Here is a 21,620-nt window from a genome sequence, read left to right on the forward strand (position 1 = left end):
TCCTGCTGCGGAATCGTCACTCAATTCCATAAATGTGGCCCCCTTTGTTCCATCCACTCCATATTTCTCTTCCTCCTATGTGCCTAGATGCCATAATGGAGTTCCTCAATTCCTGTTGATTCCCTTTATTATCATATATTATTATAGCGTTGGTGGGTTTGGTGGTGCATATAGTATTTTAAAAATAATAGTCACCTCTTTTGAACTTGCCTCCGATCCTTCTTCGGCACGTCCTCACGCTCGTCTGTGGTTTCAGAAGTCTTCGGGCGCCCACGCATGTGCAGATCTATATTCTTTTGCACCGCTCCTAAAATTGAGCCGCGCATGCGCGGCTCTGTTTTAGATCCGGACAAAGGAATAAACATCAGCGCATACGCGGCCGCCCAGAGCCGTGCTCGTTCACGATAACATGAAGAGGTCGGGCATTGGAAGGAGCTACTTCTTCTGCGCAAGTGCGGCCCATGGATGCGGCGGCCAATAGGTGGCTGTATCCATGGGATACCAAACCAAACATATACAATGAGGTAGGAGGCAACAAATTTTAGGGGGAACGCTGGGAAATTTTTAATAAGATATATTTACAAAACGTACTTGTTTGCAGAGTTCCTTGGTCTTCATGCCAGTGTTTGGTTAGTGATCCCTTTTGCTCAGACGTTTGCAGCCTTTGGGGCAGGCATCTTCAAACTGCGTCCCTCCAGCTGTTGTAAAACTACAATTCCCACAATGCCCTGCTGTAGGCTGTTCTGGCATGCTGGGAGTTGTAGTTTTGCAACACCTGGAGGGCCGCAGTTTGAGGATGCCTGCTCTGGGGCCTTTCAAAAAAAAGGTGTGTGTATGTAATGACAGATGATGTGGCACTTAGATTGCACACAGGTGACATCATGTCACTAATTATGTGACTCCTGAAGGTAATTGGCTGCACCAGAGCTTTTTATGGGCTTCCTAACAAAGGGGGTGAATACATACGCAAAGGACAATTTTCTGTTTTCTATTTCTAAAAAATAGTTTTATTTATATATTTTTCTCATTTCACTTCACCAACTTAGACTATTGTGTTCTGATCCATCACATATAATTCATATTAACAAAACATTGAACTTAAAGGGGTTGTCCAGGTTCAGAGCTGAACCTGGACATCCCTCCATTTTCACCCCGGCAGCCCCCCTGACATGAGCATCGGAGCAGTTCATGCTCCGATGCTCTCCTTTGCCCTGCGCTGACAGGCAGCCCGGTGACGTCACCGGCACTGATGGGCGGGATTTGGCTCTGCCCTAGCCAGTAAAACGGCTAGGGCAGAGCTAAAGCCCGCCCCTCAGAGCCGGTGACGTCACCGAACACACTGCTGGGCGGAAGTTACCGCCCGGCAGTGTGTTATTGAAAACACAAGAGCCTGTGACCTGCGCGATCTAGCGCAGGGCACGGGAGCGCATCGGAGCATGAGATGCTCCGATGCCAGGCTCAGGAGGGCTGCCGGGGTGAAAATAAGGGTATGTCCGGGTTCAGCTCTGAACCCGGACAACCCCTTTAAGGCTGCGGTGCAGACCTCTGCAGTGTGTGACCACTCTTGCGGTGCAGACCTCTGCAGTGTGTGACCGCTCTTGCAGTGCAGACCTCTGCAGTGTGTGACCGCTCTTGCGGTGCAGACCTCCGCAGTGTGTGACCGCTCTTGCGGTGCAGACCTCCGCAGTGTGTGACCGCTCTTGCAGTGCAGACCTTCACAGTGTGACCGCTCTTGCAGTGCAGACCTCCGCAGTGTGTGACCACTCTTGCAATGCAGACCTCCGCAGTGTGTGACCGCTCTTGCAGTGCAGACCTTCACAGTGTGTGACCGCTCTTGCAGTGCAGACCTCCGCAGTGTGTGACCGCTCTTACAGTGCAGATCTCCGCAGTGACCGCTCTTGCAGTGCAGATTTCTGCAGTGTGTGACCGCTCTGACAGTACAGACCTCCGCAGTGTCACAGCTCTTGCGGTGCAGACCTCCGCAGTGTGTGACCGCTCTTACAGTGCAGACCTTCACAGTGTGTGACCGCTCTTACAGTACACACCTCCACAATGTGACCACTCTTACAGTGCAGACCTCCGCAGTGTGACAGCTCTTGCAGTGCAGACCTCCGCAGTGTGTGACCGCTCTTGCAGTGCAGACCTCTGCAGTGTGTGACCGCTCTTGCAGTGCAGACCTCTGCAGTGTGTGACCGCTCTTGCAGTGCAGACCTCTGCAGTGTGTGACCGCTCTTGCGGTGCAGACCTCTGCAGTGTGTGACCGCTCTTGCGGTGCAGACCTCCGCAGTGTGTGACCGCTCTTGCAGTGCAGACCTTCACAGTGTGTGACCGCTCTTGCAGTGCAGACCTCTGCAGTGTGTGACCACTCTTGCAGTGCAGACCTCCGCAGTGTGTGACCGCTCTTGCAGTGCAGACCTTCACAGTGTGTGACCGTTCTTGCAGTGCAGACCTCCGCAGTGTGTGACCGCTCTTACAGTGCAGATCTCCGCAGTGACCGCTCTTGCAGTGCAGATTTCTGCAGTGTGTGACCGCTCTGACAGTACAGACCTCCACAATGTGACCACTCTTACAGTGCAGACCTCCGCAGTGTGACAGCTCTTGCAGTGCAGACCTCCACAGTGTGACAGCTCTTGCAGTGCAGACCTCCGCAGTGAGTGCTCTTACAGTACATACCTCCGCAGTGTGACAGCTCTTGCAGTGCAGACCTCCGCAGTGTGACAGCTCTTGCAGTGCAGACCTCCGCAGTGTGACAGCTCTTGCAGTGCAGACCTCCACAGAGTGACCACTCTTACAGTACAGACCTCCGCAGTGTGACAGCTCTTGCAGTGCAGACCTCCGCAGTGTGACAGCTCTTGCAGTACAGACCTCCGCAGTGTGACAGCTCTTGCAGTGCAGACCTCCGCAGTGTGACAGCTCTTGCAGTGCAGACCTCCACAGAGTGACCACTCTTACAGTACAGACCTCCGCACTGTGACAGCTCTTGCAGTGCAGACCTCTGCAGTGTGACAGCTCTTGCAGTACAGACCTCCGCAGTGTGACAGCTCTTGCAGTGCAGACCTCCGCAGTGTGACAGCTCTTGCAGTGCAGACCTCCACAGAGTGACCACTCTTACAGTACAGACCTCCGCAGTGTGACAGCTCTTGCAGTGCAGACCTCCGCAGTGAGTGCTCTTGCAGTGCAGACCTCTGCAACGTGACCGCTCTTACAGCACAGACCTCCACAATGTGACCACTCTTACAGTACAGACCTCCGCAGTGTGACCGCTCTGACAGTACAGACCTCCACAATGTGACCACTCTTGCAGTGCAGACCTCCGCAGTGTGACAGCTCTTGCAGTGCAGACCTCCGCATTGTGACAGCTCTTGCAGTGCAGACCTCCGCAGTGTGACATCTCTTGCAGTGCAGACCTCCGCATTGTGACAGCTCTTACAGTACAGACCTCAGCAGTGTGACAGCTCTTGCAGTGCAGACCTCCGCAGTGTGACAGCTCTTGCAGTGCAGACCTCCGCAGTGTGACAGCTCTTGCAGTGCAGACCTCCGCAGTGTGACCGCTCTTACAGCACAGACCTCCGCAGTGTGACAGCTCTTGCAGTGCAGACCTCCGCAGTGTGACCGCTCTTACAGTGCAGACCTCCGCAGTGTGACAGCTCTTGCAGTGCAGACCTCCGCAGTGTGACAGCTCTTGCAGTGCAGACCTCCGCAGTGAGTGCTCTTGCAGTGCAGACCTCTGCAGCGTGACCGCTCTTACAGCACAGACCTCCGCAGTGTGACAGCTCTTGCAGTGCAGACCTCCGCAGTGTGACCGCTCTTACAGTGCAGACCTCCGCAGTGTGACAGCTCTTGCAGTGCAGACCTCCGCAGTGTGACAGCTCTTGCAGTGCAGACCTCCGCAGTGAGTGCTCTTGCAGTGCAGACCTCTGCAGCGTGACCGCTCTTACAGTACAGGAGTGTGATGGCATGCTATATCTGCTCGCAGTAACCAGGTGTACAGAAATCATGGCGGCCACGCAATGAGGAGTCCCATGAACTGATCCATCGTGGACAGTGGAATCTTCCTCTGCTCTAATGGATATTGGTTTTATTCTGAAGACTTCATTTCAGGCGCGCATCACTGGATTTATCTAAGAAATAATCGATAGAAAGAGTTTGTTGTGAGGCTTCATTGCTGTGTCGCCCTCCCCCTACATGAACAATGAGAGCGCAGCCGAGCGCTTCTGATCAATAAACACATTTTCAGAAGCCATTCCAGCAACAACTTTGCTTCTTGCCACCTTTGGGAATGATTCTGTTTAAATAATGACCCAGTGAAGGTGACTGTGCCCACTGCTTGCACCATGCTGACGTCTTTGTCTTCTCTCCACAGGCCTGATAGTTCTGACTCTTACTTTCTGCTGGATGCCCAACCAGGTTCTCCGCATCATGGCAGCCAGTGTACCCAAGCAGGAATGGACAGTCCACTACTTCCGGGCCTACATGACGCTGCTCCCAGTCGCTGACACCTTCTTCTACCTCAGCTCTGTGGTGAATCCACTCTTATACAATATTTCTTCCAAACAATTCCGAGACGTTTTCCTTCAGGTCCTTCGTTGTCACCTGACACTGGAGCATGTCAACGTAGAAAAGCTCCGCAGAGCTCACTTAAACTCTGCTGCCAGCGCTAACTACAAGCGGCCTCTGATCTCCATGTCCTTTAAAAGACACAGCATGGCCACCCACCAGAACTCATGCCAGACCTCTAGGAAGCAACCCGGGCAGGAGAGCAGAGGAGTGCCAATGACCTCACAGCAAGATCACACAGCAATAATGGTGCAGGCGACATCTGGCAGGAATGGCCTTTGTGAAAGTGAAATCTGAGGCATTCTGATCCGAGCATTCACGAGCCTTGTGACACACAAGAGCAAAGTCATCGGGAATAATCTACTTGTGCTTTTATTGTCATTACATTGATCTATAGAGCCAACATATTTTATAGCAAAGGACAAAGAAAGAGTGAAGACAAGCAGCGTAACACACAAGTCAGACACTGGGTGAGATACAAGATGGAGACAGGGACGCGGGGACGTACATAGTGGGAAGGGATGCGCGGATGTACAAAATGGTGGGAAGGGACACGGGGACATAGAACATGGTGGGAAGGGATGCGTGGATGTACAAAATGGTGGGAAGGGACGCGGAAACGTAGAACATGGTGGGAGAAAACATAAAAATACAATGGCAAGAGGCATGACTGGAGACATTGCTATGTCTTAAGGATTTGGTGCTGGATCTCAATGGCAAAGGATAGATTACTGCAGATACATGGAAACAATGTCCCTAATAAAATTTCATAATGGTCTTCTGACGTTATTTCGATTTACAAAATTACAGAATCAATCAAGCCAGAGATAGTGTAGGCGAGAGAGTGATACACGGCCCCATTATTCCGAGCAATTCCTACTTCCAACGTTGGCAGCATGTAGCTCATGAAGTTAGTCATGTGTCCACAGTTGGCCTGGTGGGTAAAAGGGGTGATTTATCAGAGTTTCAGGAATGGACGATTATTGGTTTTCGGGGCCCCGGGTGGCGGTATTTCTGACACTGTGCAGTGTGAACAGTTCTCTGCTGCTGTGGTGAAAGTATACAGATTGGACAAATGGCAGCAATGTAAATAAGACATGTTAAAAACTGTTGTGACCACGTGCCATTGAAGGGGGAATTGAACGTCAGCTATGAAGGTGCGCGAGGGCAGGCTGACACGCTACAGTGGAGCAGCTAACTGCTAAAATGAACTAGATGCAGGTCTAACAGACTAGTTCAGAGAACCCTATTGCGTATGGGGCTCTGGAGCAGATGGAAAGTCCCTGCACCTCTGAAGCCTTTTCTGCAATGAGTCACATTTTCGGATGGATGTTGGCGTCTCAGGAGAGAAACATCAGATAACAATCATCCTGCAACCATTGCTGAAGGACACAAGCCGGTGGTGGCAGCATTGTGGTTGGGGGGGGAGCTTTCATGGCATTCTCGGGGCCGTTCATGCATGTGGAAGGCACTCTCAGCCGATTTGGGTATGAATTGATCTTTGCAGATCACGTACACCAATACATGCTGATTGTCTCCGCTGGGGAGGATTGGATCTTCTAGCGCGACATGTCACACGGCTAGTAATGTCTGATATTGGTTGGAATAGTATGACCAAGACTTCCAAGTACTACCCCGGCCCCTAATTCCCAAAAAGTAAACCCAACTGAACCACTGAGGTGTTCCCACAGATGCTATGGTCGCTCTATGGATCCGCTGTGTCCACTCCAGCAGCTGTGGGACCACCTCGATGTATGTGTTCGCTCTATAGATTCTCTCCACACACCCCCTCCAGTAACTATGAGACCACCTAAATCGGGAATCCTCAAACTGCGGCCCTCCAGCTGTTGCAAAACTACAACTCCCAGCATGCCCAAGCAGCCTACAGGTTTCAGCCTACAGCAGGGCATTGTTGGAGTTGGAGTTTTACAACAGCTGGAGGGCCGCAGTTTGAGGATGCCTGACCTAGATGCTTGTTTTTGCTCTATAGATCTCCCCCACGCTCCCTCTAGCAGCTGTGGCACCCCGATGGTTGTGTTCACTCCATGGACCCTCTCCCACGCCCCATCCAGCATCTGTGGGACCACCTCGATGGTCATGTTCACTTTCAAGATCCTCCCTCACGCTGGCTCCAGCATCTGTGGGACTACATCCATGGTTGTGTTCGCTCTATAGGTCCCCCCCCCCCATGCCCCCTGCAGTAGCTATGAGACCACCTTGATGGTTGTGTTTGTTCCATTGGTCCTTCCCCACGCTCCCTCTAGCAACTGTGGGACCACCTCGATGGTTGTGTTCACTCTATGGATCCTCTCCCCCTCCAGCAGCTGTGGGACCATCTCGATGGTCATGTACGCACTATAGATCCTTCCCCCACTCCTTCCAGCAGCTGTGGGACCACCTCAAGGGCCATGTTCGCTTTCTAGATCCTTACCCATGCCCCCTAGCATCTGTGGGACTACCTTGATGGTCATGTTTGCTTTCTACATCCTCCCTGACACCAGCTCCAGCATCTGTGGGACTTCATCCATGGTTGTGTTTGCTCTATGGGTCCTCCCCCACACCACCTCCATAGTCATGGTTGCTCTATGGATTTCCCTGTGCCAACTCCAGCAGCTATGGAACCACCTTTATGGTCATGTTCACTCTATAGCTCCTCCCCCTCTTGCATCTGTGGGACAACCTCGATGGTCATGTTCAGTCTATGGATCCTCCCCACACACACTGTCCAGCAGCTGTGGGAACACTGTTATGGTAAGAACCTTATTGAGTCACCCTAGCCTGTCTAGCTGCTGTCTGTGCTGCATCCAGAGGTTACTCAGTAGCTGCTGCTCAGAATAATGGGAGTCGACTATGTCGATAGACATCAGATAGATGATAGATCTGAGATGTACCAGGAATGTACAAAGGCTTCATCTCCATTTTCTGCTTGAACGCAGGGCACAAGGTAAGTGAGAGGAATAGGAAGATCGGTGATGATGTTGAGAGCAAGGGGATGATGCGGGTTTCTGGCAGACTGGCTCTTTGTCTCCTTTTCTGAATTGTAATATGTAAGACCCTAGACCTATAATGGGCTGTCTACACGTGACCAGTGGCAGAGGGACCCTCCAGGGGACAGGTAAAGAAGCTGCTGTACATCCGCTTATACCTCAACATTTAAGTGCAATTTAAAAGAACTAAAGACGACAAAACCCCAATCAAAGTATAAGAAAATAGATTTTTGGTGAGCTGCTGAATTTGCTTTGGAAACAAACCAACAAGAATGTATGTCCAGACTGGGAGGTCCGGGCAAGGACCAGTCCTGAGCTACAACCAGCTACAGCTGCTCTGCTAGCAGGAGCAGTGAGAGGAACCACATCAGAGTCCACCAACACTGAGCACCAGCCGAATTCCTATTCTTCTTCGCCCGGGGACCATTGCACAGAGAGGTGTCACAGCAGCTGATACAAACTGAATTGACTTTGCCCGGGGTGCAGAAAGACTGGTATCCAGCAGAGGCAATGAGACAGGCGGCTGACGAAGCACATGACTTACGATACAATATCCCTGGAAAACAAGAAGAACCAATTACTGACTGATCAGAGAAACCATCATCTGTGAAATGAACTATTGATATTCTGGATCTCGCAGCCTCAATGAGCCAAGAGAACCTCCTCATAATTGTCTAATAATCAGCGTAATGTGCTGAAAAGCAGCAAAGGAACCAAGGACATTGTCTCAAGGCCACATGATACCTGCTACTGGCAGACCTGGGGACATGTTCACTTCTATTCATCTTTACACTGTCTCAGAGCAGACTCATCTTTACTGTGCCAATATGTGTCTTCTGCACAACCCTAATGCACAGGAACTGGACACTATACCGCACGTGAACCGGCGAACCCCTCCACCATCACATGTGAGCTGATGACCCCCACAATTGAATTATTCACCTCACTGCACATGAAGATGAAGATAAAGGGTGACAAGACGAGACTCTCTAGAGGCCTTCTGCATTTTCCTGTCTCTTAGGTTGAACCCTCTGGGTTTCGGGGGCGCTGCCGCCTGCACATGTGTCCTATGGAGTAGCTGCAGAATCAGTTGTCCTGATGTAATCTTCACACCAATCATGACAGACATTCACCATAAAAGCCAGCATTTCCTCAGCAGAAGACTTCTGCATCCTCTCCCGGCAGCAACAGGATTAGGCGTGTCTGGGTTTAGCAGAGAGATCTTTGGGTGAAGGATTCTGCTGAACGCTTCCCTGCAAAGGATAAAGCTGAACATCCCCAAATGTACAGTTCACAGAAGGAGCGGAGTCAAAAACTGAAGTTCCTAAAAGATGGAAATACGGACTACAAGCCATCAGTCTTTTCTCACGCTCTGCTGCTAGGCAACTGCTTAAAAGCTATATACACCTTCCGCGTCCATTCTCTTCTCACTGCTTTCTATGGATTTCGGCCTAAGAAACATTATTGGAAGGAAGCTCTTCTGTGATAAATCTGGCAGCATGGCCGCCTGATGCCTGTGACCTATGAACATAACACGTAGTGCTCAGGGCCTGGCACCTGGGAGGTCACACATGAAGATAGCGGAATAAAGATATTCCGAATACCGAAATCCAGGAAAAGACAACGCCACACCTCCCAACATCCGACTACTACCTCCATTCCAGATGTATCCAGAAACACTTTCCCCTTCCCTGTCTGTACTGTCACTAGCAGAGGTCGGGGATCACTACCCCCAACATATGACTACTACCCCCAGTCTCAGAGATATCACTAGCAGGGATCAGAGAGGAATGCTGTGGTCAGAGCACTGAGACCCCTGGTAGTGTACAGTTCCCAAACCTGACATTTCCTGAGGGTCACAGAGGTCATCAGTGTACCATCACTACAACCCCCAATATCTAATACAACCCCCACTATGTAATACAGCCCACACTGACCAGCTGCATCCAAGTTCCTAGGACTATGACCCTCCCACAGTCACCACCCACTCTGGCCTGGAAATCCGGCTGCCTGTTCGGGCAGAGAATGCCAGGAATTGGCCGGACACAAACCGAAGTTCTACCTAATGGGACAGGCGGGCATCCCACTTCCACCCAGCAGTGCTAGATCCGGAGAATTCGGGCAGAGAACCCGCCGCAGATGTGAAAGGAGCCCAAGCGGATGAATTTAACCCCGGATGAATTTAACAAACGCCACCAAAGCGTATTTATGAACATGGAGCCAACACAAGACTCTGTCCTATACCGCCCTCTGCCTGGGCCACAACTCTTGCACTACCATCTGCCGATGTCCCAGAGCCACCCTCTGTACTTGTCACATCTCCTATATGCCTTCTGCCCGTGCCATGTCTTGTGTACCACCATCTGCCCATGCCCCATAGCACCCTCTGCCTTTGCCCTGTACTGCCCTCTGCCCCGTAGCACCCTTTACCCTGTACAGCCCTCTGGTTTTGCCCTGTACTGCACGTGCCCCATACCGCCTTCTGCCTGTCTCCTGAACCGCCCTCTACCGTGCTTTGTACCACCCTCTGCCTGTCTCCTGTATCCCCGTGGCGGAAATAATCTCGCCACTGGGTTTTGGAGGGGCCTGTTTGCCAGCGTCTTGCCTCAGGATTATGGCCCATATACTAACTTTGAAGGAGAAGACAGACCGGCCGAACAGCCTAAATCTGTGGAACTGTTTTGGGCAGGAAAGCCATGCTTGCGGTCGGTCAAATGTGCCTTCCATAGAATTCGGGAACCCCTGCTCGGATCTGGGTGATTTCTGGATATGTTATTCACCCAGATCAGAGCTATCCAGGGATGTATAATTTATGGGGATATGTGGGGCTTTGGGGAGTTTTCTGTGTTTTGGGGAAAAATGTGTGTTTTCTGCCTGTGAGTGATTAAGTTAGCCCATTGTGTTTAGTAATTGTATCACAGGCAGAGCCCATTGTGTTTGGTAATTGTATCACTGGCAAAGGGGGGAGGGGGGTTGTGTACAATCACTGGGAGTGTTTCCATACTGTAAATGCATGCGATTGGCTAATGTAAAAACTGTCTCAGTCTTCCACAAGGTCCCCCAGGGGAGTGTCCCTTGCTGGAAGACCTGCATAAAAGGCTGACATGTAGCCCCATTGAAGAGTTCCTGTTTTACTCTCAACATAGAGCCTTGTCTCATGTGTGTGGGGAAAAGGCTGCATCTACACTGGGGATTGCTATACTTTAAGAGCTTGTTCCTGCATCGCTTTCTGAAGGAAGATAGGTTTACCCACTGGAACCTGGAAGCCTTGTCGTAGGTCCAGGGTGGGTAGAAAATGGCGAGATCCCAACCAAGCTGTGGCAGTTTGTGGGGTCGGCAGTGGTTACGGTGTAGAGCGGAGTGCTTGGAGCCCTCGGGAAGCACTAGGAGCATCCATCAACGGAGGTACCTAGTCAGGGTGTCAGGAGATCCGTTACAATCGTCCTCTGCTTGTCTCATCTACTGACCACTGCCCCGTACCGCCCTCTGCCTTTCTCCTGTATCACCCTCTACCGGTGCCACTCTCTGCCTTTCTCCTGTACCACCCTCTACCCGTGCCGCTCTCTGCCTCTCTCCTATACCACCCTCTGCCTGGCCCCATACTGCCTTCTGCCTGTCTCCTGTACCGATCTCTGCCTTTCTCCTGTACCACCCTATACCCGTGCCGCTCTCTGCCTCTCTCTCCTATACCGACCACTGCCCCATACCGCCTTCTGCCTGTCTCCTGTACCACCCTCTACCCGTACCGACATCTGCCCATCTCCTGTACTACCCTTTACCCGTGCACAGTACCGCCCTCTACCTGTACTATTTGGGTCTCCACTATGGGTGGTACGAAGTCAGTCCTGTATTTGCTAACCCGCTGAGAACCCTCCACCCGTCAAGGTGAAGACGAGATGCTGGGCAGCACTCACTTCCAAATCATCGATGGAGCTGCACCTGGATTTTACATTTTAGGATTAAATGCAAGCGAGTGGAAAGTGTCAGCTATATCGCGGCAGCAGCAGAGGCTCCGGGTTTCCATCTGACCTAATCCCCAGTGGCTGAATTAAAGTCAGTGGAGTGCAGAGCGGCTGCCCTCCATCCCGTATTTGCCTTATTTAAAGCCCCTAATCCGGTTAATCTGCCTTACAGCAAAGGAGGCAATGAATTAATAAGGGAAGATGGCGGCGGCTGCGCAGCACCTTCAGCGGGAGACATCAATGAAGCTCTATTCACTTCCAGCTCAGTTTATTGGCACTGCAGGCGGCAGCCCCCCATCTTAGATGTGTAAATCACTGGCAGCCTCACGCTCAGGGATCATCTTCTATCAGATCTTCTCAGGATCTGCGCTTTCATCACGGTGAGGCAGCAGTAATTCTGCTCCTGAACTGGACACGTAGGGTGGGGGCGCCTTATACATGAGCCATATAGGTCAGCACATCTGGCGGGCCAGACAGGGGAGCGTGGCGGGAGGCAACCAGACAGGGGGAGTGCGATGACCAGACAAGGTGAGTGTGGTGGCAAAACCTTGGGGAGAACTGTGGTGGAAGGCGGCCAGATGGGTAAGCCTAAAGGCAAGAAAAGTGGAGGGGGAGTACGGTGGGAGGTTGCAAGAAGTAGGAGGCAGCCAGATGGGGGGAGGGCAGCGGGAGGAAGCCAGATGGGGGGAGGGCAGCGGGAGGCAGCCAGATGGGGGGAGGGCAGCGGGAGGCAGCCAGATGGGGGGAGGGCAGCAGGAGGCAGCCAGCCAGAGGGAAGGCGAAGAGTGTGGTGGGAGGCGGCAAGATGGGCGGAAGTGCGATGGGAGGCGGCCAGACCGGGGGAGCGCAGTGCCAAAATGGGGGGAGTGCATTAGGAGGCGGCCAGACAGGGGGGGGGGGGAGGGAGGTCGGAAGCAGCCAGACAGGGGAAAGGGGGTAGGCAGACAGAGGGGAGAAGCCTCGGAATCCACATCCCACAGCCCCTCACTCCCTGGTCCAGGACACTCACCCTCGGTCTTCTCCATCACCTCCTTCTGACAGGTGTCCTGGACATTGACTGTGCAGTTGACGATGAATTCGGGGGACGAGCAGTCATCCTTCTGGAACTCCTCACACTGGTAACACTGGATCTGCAGAGAAAACCCTGCAAAAAAAAGAAGACATGGGGCTCCAAGACGAGACTCCAAACTACCAACGAAGATCCTCAAAACTACAGGCAGTGCTCCAGACTGAAAAATGCCAAATTTACATTTTTAGTCACCAAATTTAAAATACATATAATTACGGTATAATAAAAAAATAAAAATGTTTTAAAAAAATAAATACATGTCTTACCTAGGGTTGTCACGCAAAAAGTTTTGCGATACTCAATACCACGGGGGGGGGGGGGAAGCTGCGTGCATTCGCCATTTTATGGAACGTCTAAACCATATTAGAACAGTCTGATGCTAATTTTTAAATATTTTAACAGCATTTTTTCGGGCGTGGAGATATGCAATATGTTAATTTTTTTGTTGTTAAGATATTTTATATGTAAAATTGGGAAAGGGGGCGATTTAAACTTAGTATTTTGGTGTTTTTTTTTAAACTTTTTATTTAATAACTATTTCCCCCCCTTAGGGGCTAGAACCTGGGATCTTTTCATCCCTTGTCCTATTCACCCTAACAGAGCTCTATCTGGGTGAATAGGGAGGTTACCATGGCAGCCAGGGCTTCAGTAGAGTCTGATAGAGCTCTATCAGGGTGAATAGGACCTCACACTCTCCCTGCTGTCCTGTGTATAGTACACACAGCAGCAGGGAGCTGACCATGGCAGCCAGGGCTTCAGTAGTGTCTGATAGAGATCTATTAGGGTGAATAGGACCTCACACTCTCCCTGCTGCCCTATGCATAGTACACACAGCAGCAGGGAGCTGACCATGGCAGCCAGGGCTTCAGTAGAGTCTGATAGAGATCTATCAGGGTGAATAGGACCTCACACTCTCCCTGCTGCCCTGTGCATAGTACACACAGCAGCAGGGAGCTGACCATGGCAGCCAGGGCTTCAGTAGAGTCTGATAGAGCTCTATCAGGGTGAATAGGACCTCACACTCTCCCTGCTGTCCTGTGCATAGTACACACAGCAGCAGGGAGCTGACCATGGCAGCCAGGGCTTCAGTAGAGTCTGATAGAGCTCTATCAGGGTGAATAGGACCTCACACTCTCCCTGCTGTCCTGTGCATAGTACACACAGCAGCAGGGAGCTGACCATGGCAGCCAGGGCTTCAGTAGTGTCTGATAGAGATCTATTAGGGTGAATAGGACCTCACACTCTCCCTGCTGCCCTATGCATAGTACACACAGCAGCAGGGAGCTGACCATGGCAGCCAGGGCTTCAGTAGAGTCTGATAGAGATCTATCAGGGTGAATAGGACCTCACACTCTCCCTGCTGCCCTGGGCTCTGTACACACAGCAGCAGGGAGCTGACCATGGCAGCCAGGGCTTCAGTAGTGTCTGATAGAGATCTATTAGGGTGAATAGGACCTCACACTCTCCCTGCTGCCCTATGCATAGTACACACAGCAGCAGGGAGCTGACCATGGCAGCCAGGGCTTCAGTAGAGCCTGATAGAGATCTATCAGGGTGAATAGGACCTCACATTCTCCCTGCTGCTCTGTGCATAGTACACACAGCAGCAGGGAGGTTACCATGGACGGTTTCAGTAGCGTCCTGGCTGCCATGGTAACCAATCAGAGCCCCAGGATTACACTGCTGATCGGTAACCGATCAGAAGCTGCCACTGCCACTAATGAGGAGGAGGGGACCCTGTGTCCACTGTCAGTTTAACTCGTGTGTGAAAGAGGCAGAGCAGTGAAGGATCTAGGTGCAAATTGCGACAAGACTACAAAGTCTTGTCGCCATTTTGCAATTCTAAGTCGCATTGGAGAGCCCTGACAGGTCAAAGGTCAATCCATCTACACCCAGATACAGAATAAGCCTGTGCCTCACTGAAGGTCTCTGATAGAGGAGACCACTCCCCTGTTCCAGAATCTGAGGCCTGAGAACCATCAGTGACCACCACACCGAGGGACCCCATCAGAACTGCGTACACCCTGAAAAAGCAAAGAACTGACCCCACAGACTAATGGGGGGCCCGAATCCAGGGCAGAAAAGTGATCCCATAGACTAACGGGGGGCCCAATGTCGGTGCAGAAAAGTGATCCCACAGACTAATGGGGGCCAGATGTCAGTGCAGAAAAGTGATCCCACTGAATAATGGGGGCCCGGAGGGCAGTGCAGAAAAGTGACCCCACTGACTAATGGGGGCCCTAAGGTGAGTGCCAGTGCCTGTGTAGTGCCATGGACAGCGCTGCCTGCAGTCACACAGATCACGATACTTCTCATTAGATGATGGCGGCCCCGTGCACCCGCTCCCCGACCACAGCTGAAATCAGTGTGAAAGAGACAGCTGTCATCTAACTGCACAATGAAGAGCATCAGCTGGCAGCCCGGGATAAGGGGGGGCACTTACTTCTGCACACCGGGCAGTTTTACACCAGGCTGCAGGCTTCTATGATAAGGCAGAGCACGGGAAGAGGTTAAGACAACCAGTCATGGTCAGAGACACAGGTTCATATATACAGAGACCCCGTCACAAGCGGTTCGGACATGCAGAGTCCATACATTACCCAGAATCCTCACCACGTGTGTGTGTGTGTATATGTGTATGTGTTATATATATATATATATATATACACACACACACATACAGTGGGATGCAAAAGTTTGGGCAACCTTGTTAATCGTCATGATTTTCCTGTATAAATCGTTGGTGGTTACGATGTCAGTTAAATCTATCATATCGGAGACACACACAGTGATATCTGAGAAGTGAAATGAAGTTTATTGGATTTACAGAAAGTGCTATAATTGTTTAAACAAAATTAGGCAGCTGCATAAATTTGGGCACCACAAAAAATAAATGAAATCAATATTTAGTAGATCCTCCTTTTGCAGAAATTCCAGCCTCTAAACGCTTCCTGTAGGTTCCACTGAGAGTCTGGATTCTGGTTGAAGGTATTTTGGACCATTCCTCTTTACAAAACATCTTTAGGTCATTCAGGTTTGATGGCTTCCGACCATGGACAGCTCTCTATAAGTCACACCACAGATTTTCCATGATATTCAGGTCTGAGGACTGAGGTGGCCATTCCAGAACGTTGTACTTGTTCCTCTGCATAAGTGCCTTAGTGGATTTTGAGCAGTGTTTAGGGTCGTTGTCTTGTTGAAAGATCCAGCCGCGGCGCAGCTTCAGCTTTGTCACTGATTCCTGGACATTGGTCTCCAGAATCTGCTGATATTGAGTGGAATCCATGCGTCCCTCAACTTTGACAAGATTCCCAGTCCCTGCACAGGCCACAGCCCCACAGCATGATGGAACCACCACCATATGTTACTGGAGGTAGCAGGTGTTTTTCTTGGAATGCTGTGTTCTTTTTCCTCCGTGCATAACACCCCTTGTTATGGCCAAATAACTCCATTTTAGTTTCATCAGTCCACAACACCTTATTCCAAAATGAAGCTGGCTTGTCCAAATGTGCTTTAGCCCACCTCAAGCGGAGAAAAGGCTTCCTCTGCATCACTCTCGCATACACCATCTCCTTGTGTAAAGTGCGGCGAATGGTTGAACGATGCACAGTGACTCCATCTGCAGCAAGATGATGTTGTAGGTCTTTGGTGCTGGTCTGCGGGTTGACTCTGACTGTTCTCACCATGCGTCGCTTCTGTCTATCCGAGATCTTTCTTGGTCGGCCACTTCGAGCCTTAACTTGAGCTGAGCCTGTGGTCTTCCATTTCCTCAATATGTTCCTAACTGTGGAGACAGACGGTGGGAATCTCCGAGACGGCTTTCTGTATCCTTCCCCTAAACCATGAGGGTGGACAATCTGTGTCTTCAGGTCATTGGAGAGTTGTTTTGAGACCCCCATGTTGCTACTCTTCAGAGAAAATTAAGAGGAGGGAAACTTACAATTGACCCCCTTAAATACTCTTTCTCATAATTAGATTCACCTGTGTATGTAGGTCAGGGGTCACTGAGCTTACCAAGCCAATCTGAGTTCCAATAATTCGTTCTAAAGGTTTTGGAATCAATAAAATGACAACAACAGAGACCACATGTCTGCACCGGCCTGATTGTGTGTAAACAGTGACCACATGTAGCACCTGCCTGATTGTGTGTAAACAGAGACCACATGTCTGCACCGGCCTGATTGTGTGTAAACAGAGACCACATGTAGCACCGGCCTGATTGTGTGTAAACAGAGACCACATGTCTGCACCGGCCTGATTGTGTGTAAACAGAGACCACATGTAGCACCGGCCTGATTGTGTGTAAACAGAGACCACATGTCTGCACCGGCCTGATTGTGTGTAAACAGAGACCACATGTAGCACCGGCCTGATTGTGTGTAAACAGAGACCACATGTAGCACCGGCCTGATTGTGTGTAAACAGTGACCACATGTCTGCACCTGCCTGATTGTGTGTAAACAGAGACCACATGTAGCACCGGCCTGATTGTGTGTAAACAGAGACCACATGTCTGCACCGGCCTGATTGTGTGTAAACAGAGACCACATGTCTGCACCGGCCTGATTGTGTGTAAACAGTGACCACATGTCTGCACCGGCCTGATTGTGTGTAAACAGAGACCACATGTCTGCACCGGCCTGATTGTGTGTAAACAGAGACCACATGTCTGCACCTGCCTGATTGTGTGTAAACAGAGACCACATGTCTGCACCGGCCTGATTGTGTGTAAACAGAGACCACATGTAGCACCTGCCTGATTGTGTGTAAACAGAGACCACATGTAGCACCGGCCTGATTGTGTGTAAACAGTGACCACATGTCTGCACCTGCCTGATTGTGTGTAAACAGAGACCACATGTAGCACCGGCCTGATTGTGTGTAAACAGCGACCACATGTAGCACCTGCCTGATTGTGTGTAAACAGAGACCACATGTAGCACCGGCCTGATTGTGTGTAAACAGAGACCACATGTAGCACCGGCCTGATTGTGTGTAAACAGAGACCACATGTAGCACCGGCCTGATTGTGTGTAAACAGTGACCACATGTAGCACCTGCCTGATTGTGTGTAAACAGAGACCACATGTAGCACCTGCCTGATTGTGTGTAAACAGTGACCACATGTCTGCACCTGCCTGATTGTGTGTAAACAGAGACCACATGTAGCACCGGCCTGATTGTGTGTAAACAGCGACCACATGTAGCACCTGCCTGATTGTGTGTAAACAGAGACCACATGTAGCACCGGCCTGATTGTGTGTAAACAGTGACCACATGTAGCACCGGCCTGATTGTGTGTAAACAGAGACCACATGTAGCACCTGCCTGATTGTGTGTAAACAGTGACCACATGTAGCACCGGCCTGATTGTGTGTAAACAGTGACCACATGTAGCACCGGCCTGATTGTGTGTAAACAGAGACCACATGTAGCACCTGCCTGATTGTGTGTAAACAGAGACCACATGTAGCACCGGCCTGATTGTGTGTAAACAGCGACCACATGTCTGCACCGGCCGGATTGTGTGTAAACAGTGACCACATGTAGCACCGGCCGGATTGTGTGTAAACATCTATAGCATATATATCACTGTGTGTGTCTCCGATATGATATATGTAACTGACATTTTTTATCGTAACAACCAATGATTTATACAGGGAAATCAATTACGATTAACAAGGTTGCCCAAACTTTCGCATCCCACTGTGTGTGTGTGTGTGTGTGTATATATATATATATATATATATATATATATATATATATATATATATATATATATATATATATATCTCTATATCTATATCTATATCTATATATATATATATATATATATATATATATATATATATCTATATCTATATCTATCTACCAGCAGCACACCAAGGGTTTCAAAGAAAAAACGTGCTGTTTATTCACCCAATGTCAGTAGCAGCGACGAATTAACCGCTTGTTGCGGTCTTTCTCAAACTGTGTGCACATGTGTTACAATCACATAATATATAGGTGTATCAATCAATGATCTAATCAAAACAATTTATGCATAAAAGTAGCAAAAGTCATAGTGACAGCAGTTAAACAATGTGAACAAATTTTATAAACAAACAGTGTAAAAAAAGTAGATAGATGCAGTACATTTCTAAAGGGCTATGATTAACTCCATGGCGTGTCCTAAACATACATAATGTACTGTAATTGCTGATAATTCAGTGCAGGTGTATCCCATTACTAAGTATAAACCTAATAACTCACAATCAGCTGTCTCGGCGGTTCAGGCAATTCAATGTTAAAGTGTGGGTCTGGATCGCATAGACACCAGGATTCTCACAGATATGCGGGGCACTGGAACCACTAACGTTCCTGGACCAGACCACAGGATTGCTAGGACCCTGGACCCTGGATCCCCATATGTGCGTGCCCCGCATATCTGTGAGAATCCAGACCCACACTTTAACATTGAATTACCTAAACCTATTTGTTTATCTGCCGTGGTCTGATCATGTGACAATGATGACATGACTACTGGTGGGAGGCCGACGCTTCTGCATTGACATGCGCACACTTGTGAGCGAACAGACCGAGCCATCTTTGTTATGGGTTCTACTCAGTCTCTCTGCGTCTGAGGGATCGCAGGATTTGGTGTTCCCGCGCATGCGCAGAGACTGAATGGGGACGCCGCCGAGACCGCAATGCCTCATATGTGCAGCCTATCAGCTGATTGTGAGTTATTAGGTTTATACTTAGTAATAGGATACACCTGCACTGAATTATCAGCAATTACAGTACATCATGTATGTTTAGGACACGCCATGGAGTTAATCATAGCACTTTAGAAATGTACTGCATCTATCTACTTTTTTTTACACTGTTTATGAAATTTGTTCACATTGTTTAACTGCTGTCACTATGACTTTTGCTACTTTTATGCATAAATTGTTTTGATTAGATCATTGATTGATACATCTATATATTACAGTGATTGTAACACATGTGCACAGCGCTTGAGAAAGACCGCAACAAGCGGTTGAAACGTCGCTGCTACTGACATTGGGTGAATAAACCGCACATTTTTTCTTTAAAACCCTTGGAGTGCTGCTGGCCTTCTTTCATCTCTATTAAATTGAATTGGACCGTGGTGCTGGTCCACACTGGCTTGATTTGCACCGAACAAGATAGTGTGCTGCATACTCACTTTCCAAATTTTATATTATATATATATATATATATATATATATATATATATATATATATATATATATATATATATATAGATAGAGAGATACACACACACTTCTCTCTGCATCTGACGCGTCTGCCTCCTGCGCTCTCTCTGCATCTGACGCGTCTGCCTCCTGCGCTCTCTCTGCATCTGACGCGTCTGCCTCCTGCGCTCTCTCTGCATCTGACGCGTCTGCCTCCTGCGCTCTCTCTGCATCTGACGCGTCTGCCTCCTGCGCGCTCTCTGCATCTGACGCGTCTGCCTCCTGCGCTCTCTCTGCATCTGACGCGTCTGCCTCCTGCGCTCTCTCTGCATCTGACGCGTCTGCCTCCTGCGCTCTCTCTGCATCTGACGCGTCTGCCTCCTGCGCTCTCTCTGCATCTGACGCGTCTGCCTCCTGCGCTCTCTCTGCATCTGACGCGTCTGCCTCCTGCGCTCTCTCTGCATCTGACGCGTCTGCCTCCTGCGCTCTCTCTGCATCTGACGCGTCTGCCTCCTGCGCTCTCTCTGCATCTGACGCGTCTGCCTCCTGCGCTCTCTCTGCATCTGATGCGTCTGCCTCCTGCGCTCTCTCTGCATCTGACGCGTCTGCCTCCTGCGCTCTCCTCACCTCCACCATCAGACTGTCCTTATATATAATACTGTACATGAACAGGAGAACACTGGGCGTCACCTCCATCAGACTGTCCATATAATTGTGTGTGTAATGTATATAAATAAATAAAATAAAAAATAAAAACTAGCAGCACCACCAAGCCAAAAAACAAAGTAAAAAACTGGTGCACTGTCCGATTATGGTAACTGGTGCTCACCCACTAATACGGAATAGAAAAAACGGACTGCACTCCAAAGAATCTTCAGTGAAAAAGGATTTATTCACCCAAAAGGTGGCACAAGCGACGTTTCGGCTCTCACATGAGCCTTTCTCAAGCAGTGATAAGAAGTGAGCAGGTTACACATAAAGGTGAACCAATCAAGACAATTAGTGCTTCAACTTAATTGACACTTACAAAATAAATCAACAAAGAAATGTCACAAAGTGAAAAGCATACATCCAGTTTGTTATAATGAACAGTGACCCGCGCAGTGAATCCAGAAAGTGCGCAGTGTATCTAAACTTCATATCATTCCTCAAAGTCCATAATTATTCTCAGCTGTATTATACAGAACGTGCTAATCACATAGATCTTAATAATGCACATGTGGGGGGGGGGGGGGGGGAAGAGGAGGGACTCAGCTGATTGATACCTGGTATAGTGCTAGCGACCCCGTAGACCATCGCGCTGTACAGCGCATCCTTGTGATCCCTCTGCGCATGTCCCGATAGGCTGCTGCGTCATACTCAAGCGCCTGCCATGGTGTACATGTGCGTCGCAAGGTCACATATCAGTGACGTAAGCGGCGCACTCAGTGATGACCCACGGCATCCTATGCGTCTGTCAGAAGAACAGGGCGCATGCGCAACATTCCCCTATATATAAAAACACCCATATCAGATACGGGAGCATTGCCATATTATTAGCGTATATTGTTGTATATTCTGCCGTTTTTTTTTCTACATTATGTCACTCTGGGTCAATCCCATATATCAGCAGGTTGGAAGAGTCTCCACCTTTTCAAGTAGGAGGCTCAATTCCAGGAGTTACCCAAGTTCTGTGGGCACGTCAGTGCCAACAGCGCTATGGGTCCCAGTCCTGCTAAACAACGTGACTATGAGGGATTCTCCTCATTGTATGTATCAGAACAACATCTCATTATACATCGGCAGTGAAGAATCCAATCATATATTCTACCCTATCTAGAGATGGGAAAAGGGGGACAAAATG

The 21,620-nt window shown here is 49.6% G+C and overlaps 2 protein-coding genes across 2 annotated transcripts in view; one reads left to right on the top strand and one right to left on the bottom strand.

Moving 5' to 3' along the window:
* The window catches only part of GPR39 (G protein-coupled receptor 39), a 165,816-nt gene extending 158,203 nt beyond the window's left edge, over positions 1-7,613 (top strand). Inside the window, exon 2 of the mRNA XM_044303856.1 lies at positions 4,364-7,613. Within this exon, the coding sequence (XP_044159791.1) occupies positions 4,364-4,854 (491 nt within the window). The 3' untranslated portion in view covers positions 4,855-7,613. The remainder of the gene's footprint in view (positions 1-4,363) is intronic.
* A 138-nt stretch (positions 7,614-7,751) lies between these two features.
* The window catches only part of LYPD1 (LY6/PLAUR domain containing 1), a 34,203-nt gene continuing 20,334 nt past the window's right edge, over positions 7,752-21,620 (bottom strand). Inside the window, exons 2-3 of the mRNA XM_044303857.1 lie at positions 12,516-12,650; positions 7,752-8,100 (exon numbers count right to left, since the gene is read on the bottom strand). Coding sequence (XP_044159792.1) covers positions 7,871-8,100; positions 12,516-12,650 — 365 coding nt within the window. The 3' untranslated portion in view covers positions 7,752-7,870. The remainder of the gene's footprint in view (positions 8,101-12,515; positions 12,651-21,620) is intronic.

This window comes from Bufo gargarizans, chromosome 8 (genome assembly GCF_014858855.1).
Source record: "Bufo gargarizans isolate SCDJY-AF-19 chromosome 8, ASM1485885v1, whole genome shotgun sequence".
NCBI classification, from domain to species: Eukaryota; Metazoa; Chordata; class Amphibia; order Anura; family Bufonidae; genus Bufo; species Bufo gargarizans.